Source organism: Lycorma delicatula, chromosome 2 (assembly GCF_047948215.1).
Source record: "Lycorma delicatula isolate Av1 chromosome 2, ASM4794821v1, whole genome shotgun sequence".
Classification (NCBI taxonomy): domain Eukaryota; kingdom Metazoa; phylum Arthropoda; class Insecta; order Hemiptera; family Fulgoridae; genus Lycorma; species Lycorma delicatula.
In genome coordinates, this window is record NC_134456.1 from 175,117,884 (window position 1) to 175,138,610 (window position 20,727).

Sequence of the window (20,727 nt, forward strand, 5' to 3'; positions counted from 1 at the left end):
GCCCAATACAAGAAGGACCTTGCATCATACATTCGAAAGACAAAACGGAAAGCATGAAATGAGCTAATTGCGGAGGCAGAAGCAGATCCTTGGGGCAGGCCATACACTATATTGGTGAAGATGAGTTTCTATACACTATATAAAGATGAGACCCAGGGTCCCTGCTATGCAGAACGCTCAAGAAGTACGGGCCATAATCAATGTCCTTTTTCCGAACGGAAAAAGACAAAAAAGAGATAATGACAAATAAAAGAGATAATGACTGACGACAGGGATGATGGAGAGATTCCATACCCTTTAACACAAAAGGAATTATTGAATGCAACGTTACGCATGCCCCGTAGGAAGGCGCCGGGCCCGGACCGGTTGCCGAATTTGGTGATAAGGGTAGCAGTTCGGGCCGTTCCGGATGTATTTCTTGAGGTATATAATGCTTGCCTCACAGAGGGAGTATTCCCCCACAAGTAGAGATGCCAGCTGCTGGTGTTAGTCCTCAAACCGGAGAGAGACCCGGCGTTACCCTCCTCGTACCGGCCGCTGGACGTGATAGACGCCTTAGCGAAAGTGTTGGAGCGTATGCTCCAACGCAGAATATCCGAGGTAGTGGAGAGGGTGGACGAACTCTCCGCCAACCAATACGGCTTCCAAAAGGGCAGGTACGCCATTGATGCGGTAGACGCTGTGTGCCAGATTGCGGAGAGAGCTGTGAGGAGGAACCGAAGGGCGATGTGCGTGCCCGTCACCCTTGACGTGAGAAATGCACTCAACGCAACGCAACTTATTGCGACGTGAGAAATGCATTACTCACGTCGCAATAATGAGGCGGTTAGTGAAATGCGGAATTCCGCTGTGGAGGAGACATGTGCTGTGGAGACCTATCTACATGTTTATTTTAGATGTTCACGGTTTGAGAATGAATGCCAAGAGATGCTGGAAGCCTTGGGCGCAGAGGTTATGTTTAATCCAGAAGACACTCAGAGAATTATGATGAGAGGATCCCTTGAACGGAAGGCTATAGAGGACTACGTTAAGAAAGTGAATGACAGATGCCTCGAAGGAAGCTCCACAGGGAATTCAATTCGACACCGGAGGGTGCCCAACCGGACAGACCCGCAGCTGAGCACTTAGCCACCCGACGGTATGGGGGTCGTCTTCGAGTAATGAGATACTCTGGCATTTCGCATACCGGCATCTGATGGCTGCATCTTCCCCTGTCAGAGGTAATGCTCCAAGAACGGTTCCAGAAAGGGGAAGGGAAAAAAGTTGTTACTTAGGTTACCTAGATATACTGAGTTACCTAGTTAAGGTTTATTTACCAAAAAAAAAAACTACCAAAACAGTTTTATTAATTTACTAGTTGAATTATCTGGCGTTTCTGAGTGTATTAGTCTTAATCTACTACAAAGGCTATTCTCAATAAAATTTTATAGCTTGTGACTCAGCAAACTGTACTTAAGGAAAAACTGGGAGACACCAACACCATGTCGATAGATCATGTCCCTGTACGTCTCCCGCGACACAGACCAAAAAAAGATGTTTTGATGACATTTGAGATATTGCTGATGTTTGAGATATTAGAAGGATGGCTGTTCAAGGAGGGAATCCCTGATGATGAGGTTCCTGGCCCTCGGAAGTGTTGAGGAAATGGCCCTCGGAACTGTTTCCTGGGACCACTGAAGTTGAAGAGTTTTCTGTCAATGACAGAGACATTGTTCTGATCCATGATCTGGTCACTGGGGACACTGGATACACCAAGAGGGTCAAGGATAGGTCCCTATGAAACTCCTCAAAGGAGGGAAGGTTGTCAGGGCTCCTGATTAGGGAGTACAATGGCAGGCTGATCCTGGGCGACAACCTCAGTTTGTTGTACTTTTAGTCATGAGTAGCAGAGAGCAAAGGACTGGTTATACTTGCCACCCACGAGGCTGTGAAAAAGATTTTGGAGGGCTCACAAAGGTTGATCTTTGGTCTACAGAGCAGCAGACTAGGCATATCTGTTAGGCAGTTATTTGAGTACATGGATAGAAGACAAAGCCAGACATTTGATGCCTCCTTTCATAGAGAAGTCAAGAAGGCAGCTAAATAGGAAGCTGACCCTAAAAAGAAACAAGAGAGTGCTGTCCAGTCCAGAACACTTGTTGTAATAGCTGATGGAAAACCCATCTATGTCCCTAGAAATCTTCTGCCATATGTATTTTTGGTGACCTCTATGTCAGAGTTGTAAAATCTCTGCTCTTTCATCCAGAAAGTTCCAGGATTGAATTCTGAATAGGTGTACCATTTTTTATATAATGCATTTACTACCTTCATTAGCTCCATTTAAACTCAGTCCATCATGCATCCAAAAAATAGTGTAATTCAACTTCTCTTACATATACTTTTGTACAGGACTTCATAAGTAGTGTCCCATAGTGCTGCATCCCAGCTTACATTGTAAATCAGTTTAATTAAATTGTTGTGTAGATAACTACAGTTAAACTCTCACAAGAAAACTACCTGCCTACGTAAGAAAAAGTATACTCCACTGTGGGTTTTATTTCAAGGAAGCCACACTTGTCATCTTCAAAACTATAATATCTATAAGAAATTTTAAGTATCAAACCTCCCCTATTTTTTAAGTGTTAAAAATATATTATATCCACATATTTGATGATGATTTCATTTCTTGATTTATTTGATTTCTTCAACAAAGCAGCAAACATAATTTTTTTAAATGGCAACTCTTATTTTTACTGAAATTTTGAATAGAACTAATAATTTTAGGTCTATATATTTCTTTCTAAATCCAACAGTACAGTTACTACAGCTGATTAAATCTGGTAATTATTTAGTAGAAGCAGATGCAGATAGTTACATGAAGGGGATTATTATCTGTATGAAGCACAATTATATGAAAAAAGGGCACCCCTAAGAGTGTCATTTTAATTGCCAGCAATAAAAAATGTAGATATATGGAAAGGGTTTTACACTATGCTGAATTCATTATAAAAAATTATGTTTCTTACTTTGTATGAAAACTGTGGAACAATAAATTTATATTAAATGTTTCATACTTTTATAAGGAACTAAACAGTCTATATACCATAATGGCTAACCAGTTTTAATGAACAAAGAAATAAAATTTAGACTATCCAATACAATTCGCACACACAAACCATGTAGTTACATCCATTACACTGCAATTCAAGAAATCCACACAAAAAGTTTACTGTTAAATTTAATACTCCTGATTTAATATTCATTTTTCAACTATTTATGAAGTTTTGTTAAAAAAAATCTATGCCTAAATGATGTATATATATATATATATATATATATATATTAACTTAAAAAAAACAATTCTTTTGTTATTGTATTTTTCCATATTCCCCTCTGTACTAATATCTCAAAGAGAAAAATATAACAACTGTTTATCACCAAGAGTACAGAATTTGATAATGCTTCTTACCTTATGCTTATTATGTTTTTCTAATAGCACTTTCGAGGTTTTCCCTCAGTATCAGATAAACTTTATCTTCCAAATCATACAGTAAATTCAAACCATTAAAATTAAAACATTTAAAAATATGTAGTCATAAATATTAAAAAATATAAAATTTTAATTTAATATTTATTTACCAAGCCATTAAAATTATATGTTATAATTTTAATGGTTTGAATTTAATGTGTGATTTGGTAGAAAAAGTTTAACTGATGATGGGGAAAACCTCAAAAGCACTATTAGAAAAAAATAAGCATAAGGTCTAAAGCATTATCGAATCCTGTACTCTTGGTAGTAAATGGTTGTTATACTTTTGTCTTTGATATATATATATATATACATATTATTTAGATCTAAAATATTTATATTATTACATCTTCTCATTTTGTAATCTAATTTTTTTTTTATGAAAACAGTTGAAAAGTGTTGGCCTGTTTAAAAAAATAAATCTAGTAAAAGAAAAACTCACTAGAAAAAAAAAATCTCATAGCCTGCATATAAAAACATGAACTAATAAATTTTTCTATTAAACAGCTTTATCTTGAGAAGATTTACCCAATTTTATCAATGAAACAAAAGCATTTCTGACTATTTTCTAAACTTCACTGACAGAAACCATGTGTGGCGATCTCTAACAGAATGTGATTCATCAGTTACCAACCTGAAACTTGAAAAATTATGCAGTAAAATATGAAATGCTCTTGGTTAAAGATGAACTCCTCAATCAGTTACAAAATTAACAACATAAATCTTTGCCTAAAACCTTTCTTTCAGGTCAGTAGATAAATCAATAAAAGAATCATTCAAATCAACCCAGTGTTTTTAGTTTTACTGCAACAATATCATAAAAGTACAGATGGACATTTAGGTTAATAAATAAAAATTACACAAATATTTCTTACCACTTGATGTAACAGGTTGCACATGAGAAACAGTTGACAGTACAGGGGTAGTAGCAATTGTTGTTGCCATTTTAACCACTGTGCTACACAAAGATCTTTGAAGTATACTTGGATTATTTACAGCACCCGCACTTGAAACAATAATTACCTGATAATCAGAAAGAATTACTATTATCAAAATATCTTACATATAATAACATATACATGAATACAATTAAGGAAAATTTAAAATGCAAATCAGTTTATACAGTGTACAGACCTTGATTTAGATAAGTAATAGAATAATTTTTATTTAGTCATATCCCTAAATACTTTCTTTTGTAGTTCTTTCTTTTTGTGTTCATACAATTAATTACAAACGCCTCCAAATATATTCAATATTTAATACAATTATTCAATACAAACCTTTTATACTTTCTTTGTTCAAGACTTTCTCTTACCTCTTCAACTTCTATTTCTAGAAATGAATTAAAATGAGAAAAAACCTTCCTTTCAAACAACTGTATAAGACATTTTTCAAGAAAGCCAGAGTTCTATTACAATCTTGCATAAAAATAATAAGCTATAGCAAATTCACATAAGACAGTGTAATTCAGCATATTCAAAGTAATTTGACTGCGAGTTGTTTATAATTTTAAAACAAACTGATTTTTCCCCTATTTTATGTAAAATTAGAGAAGACACAAGTTTTTTTTTTGAGACCAAATTAAGAAACATCCATCCATTAACTAATAAATACACTGCAGGCAAGCGTGATTGAATGAAAAAAAAAATTCAAAATATTTTGATTATGCTGTAATAAAATTTTTTTAAAAATAATTTTGATTATATCTGAGCCACCACTTGCTTCTCATTATCTTAAGATTAATATTATCTACCAATAAATTATCTTTCTTTTTTTTCTTTTTTCAATGAATAAATGTGAGTATTAGTAAAGTAGACACACTCCACATTTAATCTGTTTAAGTTATAATTATCATTTTATTCTAAACTTTTACTTTTAAGCAATGATTAAATAAAATAATAATGGTAGCTACAATGAAGATATCATTAAACAAACAAAGAATGACGTAATTAATCTCTTTAAAAATTATGTTCAGACATGGAAAGATTACTTACTATAGTAAAAAGTAAGCAATTTTGGCTTGAATATGTAATACTTCAAACACAATTTGCAAAACTTAAAAAAAGGTAATCAGTACAATCAAAATTCCCTTTCCATCACTGTTATATATAAAAATTAGATTATCAATCAAATTTTTATGTCTCTATCATTAATCTCATTGTAAACGTAAGCGCACTGGTGAATAGGAATATGACATAATAGATTAAAAATTGTAAGCCAACAGTTTTGACCACAATTACAATTTCTCTCTTCCTTATAAATATATTCTAAGTTTATACCACTCAACTAAAAGTAAATGTCTTGTATACCCTGGGTTTCACTGTCCTTTTTCACTTAATTTCATTCACATCATCTTCAACACAACACAGCTATCATTCCTACTCTTACATACCTATATTAATGCATTAGTTTTTCTTTCTTCATACAACTTTAATTTTTTTATTATTCAAAAACTACATCTCTTTTTTCTCTTTATCCAGCCTTCACACACATTGAATAATTTAATATTCTTATTATTAATATTTCCTATTGTCACATCCAGTACCTTCTCACCCAATTGCTTAATCATCATATTTCCATTCTGTAGATTATCATAAATCTTACTTCCTAATTTCCTTCTTTCTCCATACTATCTCAAACAAATTACACACCCTCCATTGTTTGATTCCACTATTAGTTGTATGTATAATTTTATAGTTTTATACATCTACTACCAGGGCTGTATTTCTAAATAGGCAGAGCAGGTTGCAGCTTAGAGCAGAATTTTATAACGACAATTTTATAGCGAAAGGCGACAATTTTATAACTTTTCCAAAAGCAGAAAATTAAAAAACGTAGACCTGTTGTGATTATAGGTGCTAAAGAAAGGAAAATATTCAAATTTGTACCTTACATTCATATAGCATATGACATTCCCCTCCCTGTAAATAAGATTAAATGAAAGAAGAATTATGAATTTTAAATATTATAATTGTGCAATATATGTGAAAAATCACATTGCTTGAAAATATATTTGATTCGATCTCGTAACACTGGCCGTGCATATGAATAATGCTGATGGCCCTAATTGGAGCACGGAACAGATTAAACAATATACATGGTCTTTTTGATAAAAAGAATGGAATGGACAGTCCAACTTTTCATTTAGTTCAAGCTGCACAAAGCGTCAATCACCTTGTCTAACTTTCTTTGTTCTTTATGTTTCTCTAAATATGGCATCTGTGAATGGTGATCAATATTAAAATTGTGTCGTGTTATATCACAATATTATTTAGTGCGATACTTAAGTATTTGTTACAGTTTTTATCTAAAGTCTGTTTAAAATATAACCATTATGACTGATAGTAGGAAAAGACTTAGTGGTGCTGAATACAAAAATGATCCAAACTGAAACTACAAGACAAGAACATGTCCTTAAACAACAAAACTAGATTCTTTCTTCAAAAGTGATATTCTGCCAGTCAAAAATGATGAAGAAGTGGAAAGTGTAAATTCTGATGTTTACGATTCAATTGTTGATATTGCTGTCACTAGCCTGTTGCAAGAAGCAGTATACTGTACATTCTACTAATAATGTCCTACATCATCGCAAGTGTGACGACAAATATCATTGTTATAAATGCAAATGAAACTAAAATGCAAATGTTTATGATATAATATTTATTATATCATAATTCATGATACACTGAAGCTGAAAGAGGTAATTTAACTACTGAAATAAAATCAAAATGTAACTGTAATTTTTAAGAACTTTAAAAAAAAATTATGAAATATAAAAAAATCCATGGAAAACAAAAACATAAATTATTGTAACATGATACAATAATGTATGGTGTTATTTAATTATTAAAATTTTTTAATTATTCAAATAATCTAATTTAGATACCCGTATAGGTTAAATATTTCATTAACAGTTGAATTAAGTTACATCAAGCTTACCAATTTGTGTTTTGTAATCAAACTTTATGAAGTCATTTCTTCAACTCCAGATGGTATCTCCAATGGAACCTCATCTTTAGTACCGCTTGCTGTTTCATCAGTAGAAGTTTCACCATTTAGGTCGACGATTACTTTGTGAACTTCAATATCCATGGCACATTCAAACGCCAGTAGTCGTTTTCAATTTCAATAACTTTCTCTCAATATTTTAACCACTTATTAGCATCAATAAAAGAAACCTTTGTCCAATGAGGATAATAATATCTGCTGCTTTAAATGTTAAGTTTTGATCTGCCACTCACTGTCTTATTGTTCCCCAAATTAGTTCTATTGAATTTAAATCCGAGTGTTATGGGGACAGTCTTTAAAATGTTATAGAGAGAATAAGTTACAACTGGATTTGATGCTAACTCTCTTTTAATCATTGGTTTATCAAAAGAGATAATCCATCTCTTTAGCCACTCCTGCATTTCTGCTTTAAGAGTTCCAATATTCAGAATTTTTTCTAATTTGCAACAATGGTATGGCGCGTTATCGAGAACTATTACAGAATTTGGTTTCAATTTCCCCAAAAGTTTTTCAGAAACCATTGTTCAACATTCCTGTGGTTCATATTATTGTGGAAGTCACCTGTTTTTGAGCTAGCAGTGCATGTCAGTAAGGCATTTGGAACAAACCCGTCTTTTCCTCCTGCATGAATTATTATGATGACCCTTTCACCTCTGGAAATTTGTGGATGAACTCCTTCAGGACTGCCATCTTCCTACGATTTAACAAATGATTGTGAAGTTAAAACATAACTTTCATGTAATATATGATTGCTCTATTTTCTTCCTGAAATATCTTAATGGCTTTCAAATAAAAAATTCTCTTTGTAACATCATGTTTCTCTGTCAACAATTTTCAGTTATTTGTTGTTTTCACCAACTTGAATCCTAAATTGTGTAATATACTCCTTACTTTTTCTCCTCCTTGCCAACAAAATCATTTTGAAGTTTATTTTTTAATTTTTTTACAGTAGGCACTATTTTATCAGTCAATTAAAAATTGTTAACAATTCTTCTGAGAGCTGAGGAATCAAAACTGTCCATCATTGTAACAGGTTTTTGTCTCTTTGTGATCAGCAACAGCTCTTGAAACACCATGAAAAATAAAGGGCCAGTTTGGAAAGCATTGAGCGACAATCTTTCTTGACTTCATCATCAACAACGTTTCAACAAGTCCTCTGTGATTATCGAGGGCCTCCCTGAACGTTCTTCATCATGCACCTTAATTCTATTATTTCTAAACCTTTCATACCATTTTCAGATGTTTCTTTCATTCATAACATTATTACCATACATAGCAACCAACTACCTATGAATTTCAGCTGGCTTAACGTTTTGATGGTTTAAAAAACGTATGACTACACATATTTCAGTCGGCGGCAACACTGATTTTCTTATTCATTTTATAATGTAATAACTCATACATAATCAAAGATACTACAATGCAACAACTTACAGACAGCAATGCAGTGAGTACATTACTAACGTGGCCATTAACGACACAGGTTTGCCAACCTTAAGGAGAGAACTTTCCCAGGAGTCTTTACTTTAGATAAAGTAGTATCCCTCGTAGTTATATAGAAATTTGTAATATTTAATCTTAGATCTTTAAAAAGATTTCCTAACATAAATTTATTTTTAGTAAGAAGTAAAAGCAAAGGTTTCATGGGGGTTTCTTTCTCATAAATTAGCATTATAATCTAAACTAACATTGAAAACAGCAGTAATATTAATTAATAATATCTTTTAATGTTAGTGTTTTACTTTGCAATTTTCATTTAAATCTACCAATATCCATTAACATTGTCAGAGCCACAATAAAACAGAAATATTCTTAAAGAATTAAATTTTTTTTTCATTTAAAGACAATTTTATTATATGACTAAAATAATTTTCTACACAACTAACAATGAAAGTAGTAATAATGAATCTCTTTTCATAAATACTAGTGTGTTTCATAAAAGAAAATAATAATCGCCAACCTTTTGAGCAGCAGGTGTTACAGCAACTGATGTTCGAGAATTAACAGGATTTGAAATGCTAAATTTATAGTTAGGTTGAAGGTTTACTGCACGTGTTGTAACTGCTACAGTTGATATCTAAAACAAAAAAAGTACAATAATTCAATTATAAAATATATAATGACCTGACACAAATGGGCTTGGGAGTATCTAAATAATGTTGGTGCTCATTATCATATCTATACACTGGTAGAAGTGACACTAAAGAACCACCAGACAAAAAAAAAATACAAGGCTTAGGCTTAGGCTATGTTATTCCTCAGATAACCAGAAAGAACTACTCTAGCATTTGCCAGAAAGGAGCAACAAAAGAACTTCATCAAAACAGAATTATAAGGTCCAAAATTAATTGAAGTGGTAATATCAAACATTTAGAAAGATCCAGAGATCTAAAGAGGTGCGTTACATAAAAATAATACAGATGAAGAAATTACAGCACTAAACCAACCTCCTTTCATCTAGTGGTACTTATTTTCCTTCCTTTCCCTACTCACTAAGAAAGCAAGAAGGTAACAGGATCACTGAATGATTTATGGCTGTTAGATCTCTTTTTTCCTTGCATACTCACCATCCACAAATTACAAAATGTATATAAATTTTACAAATCTTCACAAGAGAAATAGCTTTGTTCTTCAGAATAAATCCACTTTATTTCTAAAATTAAGGACCATAGAACAGAGTTCAAATTCAGAACCATCTTAGGAAATTTGATACATAGTGTCCTAAACATAAAGCATTCATAAAAACTATTTTTTGTTCTCCACAAGTTTAAAAATATGAAATCAAAAGAAATTTGGTTGTAAAAATGAGCAAAAAATTTGCTTGATTCACATTAGCTGAAACTTGTAACAGTACAGAAGATGCAAGAGTCAGATCAAAAAGTTATAAACAACTAAACCTGAATTCTTTGAACATGACAAACTTGATGATTTTTAAATATAAACTTCCTTGTAACAACACAGTGATTACATTTATTTACATAACATGTGTGTGTGTGTGTGTGACACCAATGAGGTGTCACTTTGTTTGTAATAAAAGGCTTAATATTTATCTCATAAAAATATAATTCAATAGATATAATATTTACAAAGCAATTAATGACTAAAATATTTACGTGGCCACCATTTTTGAATTTTCAAATGTAACACTTTTTAAAACTTATTTAATTTTGTATATGTTATTGGGTACATTTAATCAAATTTCATTAAAATATCTGAATCCATTCATTACAAAAGATAAATATTTTTATTGAAAAAAGACAAAACTGAGAACAGGAGGAAAATGAAATGATATAGGGCTTTTGTCCACATGAACTTTTTTATTTAATTTGATGTCCTGAATCAATCCCTTAAATTTGCCCATCACCCTTTTGGAACACTATATATACATACATATAAAAATACAAATCGACAGAATGTATGCATTACTTATTATCACCAAAATAAACATACAACTTCAATCAACAAAAATTTTTAAATTAAGATAAATTTACATTATTTTTTTAACAGATTCAATAATAAAAAAGCAAATTCTCAATTTGAAAATTTTCTTTTAACTTTATTGAGTTAGCTCCTCTGATGGCCCCATAGTAAGTATCTCCAAATAACTTATATGAATTTTTGAAACAAAACATTACATGCGTTTATAGAAAATTTCAAAACTTTTTTTCATTATTTTGTTACTATCTTGATTAGAATTACATTATTATTATAATTATGCACTTATATAATTAATGATTTGCTTTTACATGTTGCTTTATGGGACGTAAAGCAAGAAGTATTTAAACTTGTTTAAATATCAAAGTATTTTTAATATACTTTGGTAAGAAAATACATAATACATTTAAAAAGAAAATATATAGTAATGCATTTCAAATTATATTATCACTTTGAATTGGCAATATGTAAAAAAATTTTGGAAAATTTAATCAGAAGAATTTAATTCATATTTGGTACTAATTAATAATTCAATACTTATTAATCTCAATTCAATAATTTTTAATAGTAATTCATCCCCCTTTTCTTTCACTATTACAAAAAAAAAACATTTGTTATGAGCAACATTTTCTACAAGGTTTCAAATGCGTCATCAGAAATAATTACCAATCCTGGGCAAAAATAATTCACAATGAGAGGACATGTTCCTGCACTTCTGTCTGGCACAGGAACCAGAAAATTATGATTTTCATTTACTGCTAAGCAAAGAAATTAACAACAGCCAAGTTTTACCATGAACTGGAGATTAACAATAACACAAAAGTTGGTTGGTGCAACACTATGCATGAGGTCTGTACCCTTAATATTATAAAAATCTCTTAATAATTAGGGGTGGCTTAAAAGTAAGTTGATGAGAACTTGTTCTCACATTGGAAATATAATGTCCTACCTCAGCGAGTTTTCAAATCAATAACATACAAATATATATGACTGTGGTCTGTGTTTTATAATTTTGTGTAAACACCGAAATGAAAGCATTAATTAGTATATTTAAAGTTTAAAAGAAAAAAGGTAAACAAGATAAAAGACTGAAATAAAAAAGTCATTTCTGACACTTAGTGAAGAAAAAACCATCATAAATGTAAAAAAAAAAAAAAATTAACATTTCTTCAATATTTTAATTTTATCTTTTTGAAGTTGGCAACAAATTAAGGGTAGTAAGTTGATGACAGTGTTTGTTTATATTTCATTTCAAAGAAATTAGATTTTTAAAAAAAATTATTTAATTATTTTTAGTTATTAATGGATTTTTTAATTGGGTTAAATTTTTAAGGTTATTATATTCAACAGATGTTACATGCGGCATTAAATTACACAAATTTTCAGTGAATTTAATCATCCACATTTTATATATATATATATATATTCCTAATGTGTATGTTGCAATCTGTTCAAGTAATGAATAAGAACCCCTGATGGGCCAACAAGATGAGGATAATATGTATGACATGTAAATAAGGTGTAGTCTTGTACAGACTAAGGCCAACCATTCCTGAGATGTATGGTTAATTGAACTCCTACCACAAGAATGCCAGTATCCACTGTAGAGTATTCAAATCTGTACAAAAATAACTAACTTACTAGAATTAGAACCTCAGAACCTTCAACTTCGAAAATCAACTGTTAAAAAGTGATTTGCGACAAGTTTACTAGTAGACCAGCCACCAGTGGGGATCCATATTTAAAAGCAAGAATCTAATTTATTCATAATAAAAACTCCAGAACTTTCAACTTTGAAAATCAGCTGTTAATAAGCGATTTGCAACGACAAGTTTACCATTAGACCATCCCCCAGTGGGAATCCATATTTAAAAGCAATAATCTATTTTATTCATAAAAAACTGATTCCTTAATAGAATTAAATATATATATGACATATACTTAATGATGATATAAACAAAATCACATTGTTTACTACGCCCAAGTAAATATATTAGGATTGTTCCTTTTGATATTTATAATAAACATAACTATGAAATAAATATAATTAAATAAAATTTCAAGACACTAACCTATGCAAAAACCACATAATGTTAAATTTCGTTCCACAACAAAGACATTAATTGGTTATTCATCGAAAGTAAAAATTTCCAGGATTTCAGATTATCCCAGTGATAATCCGAAGTATTGTTAAAGTTGGTAGGGGACTGTTACAAGTACTATTACACATCGATGTTATCTCTTTTTTTTTTGGGGACAGGTGGAAATGCATTTATTCACTAAGTGTTGGACTCCTGCTGGTGGTCTAATCCAACCGCCATCAACAGACTACCAACTAAAACCACCCCCTCTGGAGTAACCCTACGCTTCCTGGAATCACCCCGTGGCATAACTTCAAGATGTCTATGCCCCCTTACGAACTCACTTGTACCAACAACACGTCTCAAATGCTCCAGACCAACATAATACACTTACACCCTGTCACGAAACATAATGAAGGCGATAGGCATGATACAACTACCAGCCAAAAAGACATGCAACAATCTTACCATTAACCTGGACGGAAAGGCGAACACCTTCAACGCGGCATTAACCTTCAATGCGAAAGACAAACACGATGTGAAAATAAGCCAATAAGGCAAACAAAATTCTAACAACCTAGTTATCATATTTCTTATGCAAAAACCCAGAATAATACAGTGCTCTGAAACACGAACAACGTGGTGCGATCGTGCCATGAAAATATGCCAACAAAGCAAAAACCATTCTTACAAACTAAACTTACTACCTCAAAGGAAATATAACACGAGTCCTCATCCTTACAATATAAACTTAGCCTAAATAACTTACCTAATCTAACAATACTAATATAATATACCTAGCAAGATAGGCTACATCCAATAACACAGACAAAGTATCGATAAATTAACACAAAACATGTAAGATGAAATGATCACTACATTAATCAAATAGAATGGCTAACCTAACCTAACACGATACATCGGTGAGAACACACAATCCATATTTTATAATACTGTTACAACGCATATAATCTTATAGTCAAGTAAAATAATAATATATGAAAGAATTGCGACTAAATAATCTAATAATCTTATTCCTTCAAAGGAAATAACACACTGCTCGTAAAACGCCACGAACGAGCCAGGATGTGAAATGCGAACAAAGCAACAACGCTATTTCTATTAAGATAATCCTATCTAATTTTTTTCTTCAATTTTATTTATTTACTTTTTTTATATAAAATCCACAATGAGAATTCACGACTCCTCGCCTTTATAATATACGCCTAGCCTAAACATATACCTAACCTAACAATGATTATATAATAATCCTAATAAAATGGAATATCCATCCAATAAACAGACAAAACATCGATAAATTCATTTAAGCTGTATAATCAAATGATCATAGCATTAATCAAATAGAATCTCTAACCTAATCTAACCTAGCATGAAACACCAGTGGGATCACATAAAATATAATTAATAATATGGTCACAACACATTTAATCATAACGCAATCATACAGTCATGTAAGTTAAATCATATAAAACTAGTAACACGTCGATTTATCGCGACTTCAATAGCAGTCTGCGACTCAACATATGTCTACCGTCAACATTATTGGTAATTATGGATAAAACTGTGCCTCCTCCTCAGTTTTATTTTTCACGACTGCCCTGATAAACGTAGCCACTACCCCAGGATGTCTCACTTCTTAGCATTATCTCTCCGATACTGGCCGGGGAGATGGGATCCATTTCTTGGACTACCTGCATTCTCAAAAGCTTCCATTTAGGGCACACAAAGAATGTATGTTCGGCAGAATCGACTGCTGCCGAGCAAAACACGCACTTACGGGTGCCTCTCCTCCCCCTCTCAAACAGATAGGAGTTAAAACACCTGTGCCCACTAAAGAACTGGGTGAGATAGAAGTCCAACTCCCCAAACCCTCTATCCATCCAGTTTTGCACACTAGGCAGCAGTCTTCTAGTCCATCGCTCTTTTTGGGAACCCTCCCATCTACTCTGCCAGCAAGCCAACAGATCTCGCCTAGCCTCGTTTCTGTTCTTGCCCTCCTTCCTCTCCTTGGCTAGCAGTTCGAAAGGAGGAAGCCCGGCAAGGACCATAGATGCCTCAATCAAAAGAAACAGTACGGTAGGCTGAGATCACACGTGTCGCCATTCTTCTTCGTATCCGCTCCAGGATATCACTACCTCTGTCAATGCACAACCCCGCCTCCCACACCGCAACGCCGTACAGCATTATAGAGTCTACCACCGATGCCAGCAGACGTCTCTTCGACTGACGTGGCCCCCACGACGTTTGCCATAATGCGGCACAATGCCGAAGCTGTTCTTTCAGCCTTGCCGGCGATCTCCCTGATGTGTACTTGGTACATCAGTCTCTTGTCTAGCCAGACGCCCATGTACTTTACCGCCGGAGCCGGCACCACGACAATGCCCCTAACCGAGAAGATCTCCAAGGGTTACAAGTCTCCTCCTCCTAGCAAAGACAATGAATTGCATCTTATTGACAGCCACTTGCAACCCGCTAGCGTCGAACCAGTCCATGATACTGTCGATTGCATCGGCGGCTGTGGCAATCAATTCCGCGTCCGTACGAGCAACCACCAATAGGGCAAGGTCATCGGCGTACGCTATGGTTTGCGACCCCTGAGGCAGCTCCAACCTGAGAACCGGGTCGTAGGGCCAAGTTCCACAATGAAGGCCCAAGAACAGAACCCTGCGACAAGCTCGCGGTCACCACTTTCCTTACCACATCATCGTCCATATCATAGATCTTATATCTTAGTTACTATATAAAATTACTGTCCAATAAATGAGAACTGGTCAATCATCTTAATGCATAAAAATAAATAAGTATGCAATTTTAATTTAATTTAAAAAAATCTCTATGTTTATTCTTACCATTTCCCATATTCAACATTAACAGAAAATTGTAAAAAACAATATAAATTCTCATAGGAAATTTTAACACGAAATCAAACGAGTACTTTTAACTATTAATACATTCAAATCTGTGATTTAGTGATTAAAGTTTTTAGAAACTTCATTCTTCACGTAATTACAAGGGATCAAAAAACATATTTAATATATCCCTCGGGTTGACGAAAACCTTAAATATAAAGAAAAGAATGTCCAAAAATCGATTATTTAAAAAAAAATCGATAACGTAAATAACAAACTGAATAACCGAAAAAGAGTCAACGATCTCTCAGGAAAGTAAATTAAAATTTAAAAAATTGGTACTTACGTATTAGCCTGTCGACTATAACCGTAATGATACTGTAACTTTACATAATAAAATAACTTAATATAATGATACCATTAACATACTTTACATAATAAAAATATAAGCGTTTTGCTTATAATTGTAGATATAAATTAACCAAAATTAACCTACGCTCGCTAACCATGACTAATTAACAGTAATGTTTTGATTATTTAAATAATAAATAATTACTGAATTTAATTAGTTACATACTCAAAACATTTCTGTGCTAATTACTCAAGGTTAGCGAGTGTAGGTTAAGTTTGGTTAAATTATATTTATAAAATAAATACATATAATTGGTAATATAATGGTTATATGGGGTGATATTAACAATAACCCAAAGGTTTCAAAGGTTTGCAATTTACTACTAGTCGATGGGCTAATACGTAAGTACCAAAAATGTACTTTAAGATGGTAATTTTTCGTTTTGAATCTTTGTTAGTTTTTTATTTTAAATATCTTCTTTCCCTCTGGATATCGTGGGAAGTCCCCGCTACTTCAAATAACTTGTATTTTAAATGTCCAACCCATGACCTTGAAAAAATATTAAAAAGTTTGTTCGTAATCTTCTAATCTGTATCGCTCCATTGGAAATACATGTTTCGTATTGTAATTGCAATTATAAATAAATAATGAATTGGTATGGCTAATTCAGTACTTTTGAGTTGTTACAGTGTTTAGTAACCAGCATGTTTGAATGTTGGTTCAAACCTGTGCCCCAAATAATTCAATAATTTGTATTTTTCTTTAATTTCTGTCAATAATATTAAAATTGTATACAAAACATTCATAATTTTTTTTTTGGAAGCGTCTAAAATATACGCAGTATATAAACTTTCAAAAACATAAATACGCGCATCAGTCTTTAGTAGGCTTATTATAGTAAATACATTTTTGCAACAATAATTTTTCAATTATGGACAGCTACAATCATAATTAAATTAGATGTAAATCCTTTACATAGACTGCATAAAATAATGCAAAATTTAATTCATCTCTAGAACCTAACAGCTAGTTCTGGCTCTGCAAATTTTATACTTATAAATTAAAACTTAATGATAAATAGACATAAGAAAGATAAAACCCTGTAATCAACATAAAAAAATTTAAAAAATTCCAACTAGATTCCAGTAATGTGACCTTTTAATCTTGTTGCTTATGTGTTGATAAAATTGTGAGCTTATGTAATGTGATTTCAATCAAACTTTCACAAATGTTTAATATTATATAAATAAAAATACATTCCAATTACTCATATTTACAATTAGTTTACAAAAGTTTCATCAATTGTTTATTATTTTGTTTTCTTCAACTGTGCAGATTTGTAAATAATATTTTTCCCTTGCCACACAAATTAATGAATCAATTTACAGGTAAATCAAACTACCATTAAACTTTGACTCAAAAAATTAACTGGGTTTTAACTTTTAACTCATATTTTTGCAAAATAAATGTTATCTATGAAATGATTAATTATTCACACAATGTACAGTAATTTTAAATATTCCTTTTTGTTCTAACAACAGAAGAATAATAAACTCACCTGCTAAAAAAAAGGCAACCATTTTTCTACATCTAAACTGCACAAAACTGTAGAAAATATTGATGATCTCTGCAAGTGGGCTGATATTACTTTAATATTACCTTATATTCTAGCTTAAGATAAAATGTGAAAAATGTTTAGTTTCTTACTATTTATCAGTGTTTAAATATGTGATATTATGCAGGTAAATAATTTTTTTTTAATCTAGGATAAATTAAAAATCATCTCAATTTCATAGTCCTTGTGAACAGACTATATCTTCATTACACTTTATTCCATTCTTACCTCGTCAGTGATGCTTTCTTTATATGCAAAGCTCTATAGTAGAAATGATTTTGCATGGGGACATGATATGTCAATCTCCTATCTATGGGATGCATGCATTAAAAACCCCAATCAAATAAAATTTCATACTCCTACAATTAAACCTATCATTTAATTTAAATCTTCTATAGAAGTATGAACAGAAATATTACTCATGGAATATATGAAACATTAATATGAGAGAGAGAAAGAACTATTGGAGTTATATGTCATGGAAATAAAATTCAAATTTACAGCATGAAAAGGACAGTTCAAATTAAAAAGGATATCTGTATTAATTATTTTATTATTAATCATTATTTATATATTAATTATTAGATATTTATATTATATTATTGTGTGCACATATTTAGAGTGCAAATTCATCCCATTTACATTGTAAATGGCTAAAAGAACTTTCATAAATTTTCTATCAAAATCTCTATCAAATTTTGTAAAATAAGACTGTTTAATACCATCATGGTGAAACTGATAAATTAATAACATAAATTTTGTTTATGGGTAGAGTGTAACCCATCAATAATTGACTTGTGACTGTCTAAACTGTAGAACTATTTTCATAATAGCAGTACCAAAATGTTATTAAGATTGGAAGGTTTAGTAAATACTTACATTAAATAATCAGTTTAATGTAGTCTAAACTGCACATTTAAGTAGCTTTTTATAGTTGAACAGATGTTTAAATAATATTGTCAACCCAACTCTCATCATGTTTTTACTACTAAATGGTAAATAACTTTGTAAAAGAAAGTAATTTTCTTAATAAAAAGTTTTTTTTGTTTTTTTTTTATTTGATTCTAAGTGTACAATTTTGTTTTAAAAAATATTTTTGATACATCATTAAAAACATAAAAAATCAATTAAAAAAAACTTGTAGATAAATGAACCTACGTAACTGCTGATATATTTTTATAATAGCATCATGCGAATTGAATGAAATGTAGTAGGTATAAATATAGTTTTTTTGCATTTCCAGTTTTTTTTTTTTTGACAAAATGTAAAGTTAAAATTATTATTTTTTTATAGAGTATAAAAATTAACTATAAAGAAAAATATTATTTTCTAAAAATATACAATTGTGTCTCAAGGCACAAAATTTGGATTTAAGTGAATTTACAGGAAATTCTACATATTAAATAAAAAAACTGTTACGTATTTATTTTTTTAAACAATGAAAAACTAACGGATAAAAACAAAGAAAAACTTTAAAGTTAAATATTACTGGTACAACATTGAGTATTAACACACAAGATTTTATTTTGAGTATTAATTGAGTATTAACATAAGCATGATATTATTTTGGTTTGAAGAAAGTTTCTGATTTTTTTAAAAAGTTTTTTCAATAAATCATTAGAGGATTATACTGTACTATTTTGTCAAATTTTTTCAACATGACATCCTAATATGAATGAAATTTTCTAAGTACATCCTTCAAGAGATATCCTTATTATTCTGATTTCCTGATAAAATTACAAACTAAAATAATTAAATTAAGGCAGTTCAAATACATAAATCCCTTCTGTCAAAATAAAAAGAGCGTAATAACTGGTGTGCAGAAAAGCATCCAAAAGTGTCCTAAAAAGATGATTTGGATGGATTTCCGATAAACTGGAATTTTTAAAACTACTATTGTACTGTAACAGGTAGAGAAGCTTCCAGAAGGAAGAAAAAGAGAGCAAATGGAGAAAGTAGAATCTAGAAGAAATGACAATGGGATTCTTTCTAGAAAAGGACTTAATAGAAAAGCGTAGCAGGTGCTTTTTTTTTTGTCTTCAGTCATTTGACTGGTTTGATGCAGCTCTCCAAGATTCCCTATCTAGTGGTAGTCGTTTCATTTCAGTATACCCTCTACATCCTACATCCCTAACAATTGGTTTTACATATTCCAAACGTGGCCTGCCTACACTATTTTTCCCTTCTACCTGTCCTTCCAATATTAAAGCGACTATTCCAGGATGCCTTAGTATGTGGCCTATAAGTCTGTCTCTTCTTTTAACTATATTTTTCCAAATGCTTCTTTCTTCATCTATTTGCCGCAATACCTCTTCATTTGTCACTTTATCCACCCATCTGATTTTTAACATTCTCCTATAGCACCACATTTCAAAAGCTTCTAATCTTTTCTTCTCAGATACTCCGATTGTCCAAGTTTCACTTCCATATAGAGCGACACTGCAAACATATACTTTCAAAAATCTTTCCCTGACATTTAAATAAATTTTTGATGTAAACAAATTATATTTCTTACTGAAGGCTCGTTTCGCTTGTGCTATTCGGCATTTTATATCGCTCCTGCTTCGTCCATCTTTAGTAATTCTACTTCCCAAATAACAAAATTCTTCTACCTCCATAACCTTTTCTCCTCCTATTTTCACATTCAGTGGTCCATCTTTGTTATTTCTACTACATTTCATTACTTTTGTTTTGTTCTTGTTTATTTTCATGCGATAGTTCTTGCGTAGGACTTCATCTATGCCGTTCATTATTTCTTCTAAATCCTTTTTACTTTCGGCTAGAATTACTATATCATCAGCAAATCGTAGCATCTTTATCTTTTCACCTTGTACTGTTACTCCGAATCTAAATTGTTC

The 20,727-nt window shown here is 31.6% G+C and overlaps 1 protein-coding gene across 1 annotated transcript in view; it reads right to left on the bottom strand.

Annotated features, from left to right (window-relative positions):
• LOC142320003 (uncharacterized) overlaps positions 1-20,727 on the bottom strand; it is a 93,787-nt gene that overhangs the window by 15,987 nt on the left and 57,073 nt on the right. Inside the window, exons 6-7 of the mRNA XM_075357684.1 lie at positions 9,477-9,593; positions 4,384-4,531 (exon numbers count right to left, since the gene is read on the bottom strand). Coding sequence (XP_075213799.1) covers positions 4,384-4,531; positions 9,477-9,593 — 265 coding nt within the window. The remainder of the gene's footprint in view (positions 1-4,383; positions 4,532-9,476; positions 9,594-20,727) is intronic.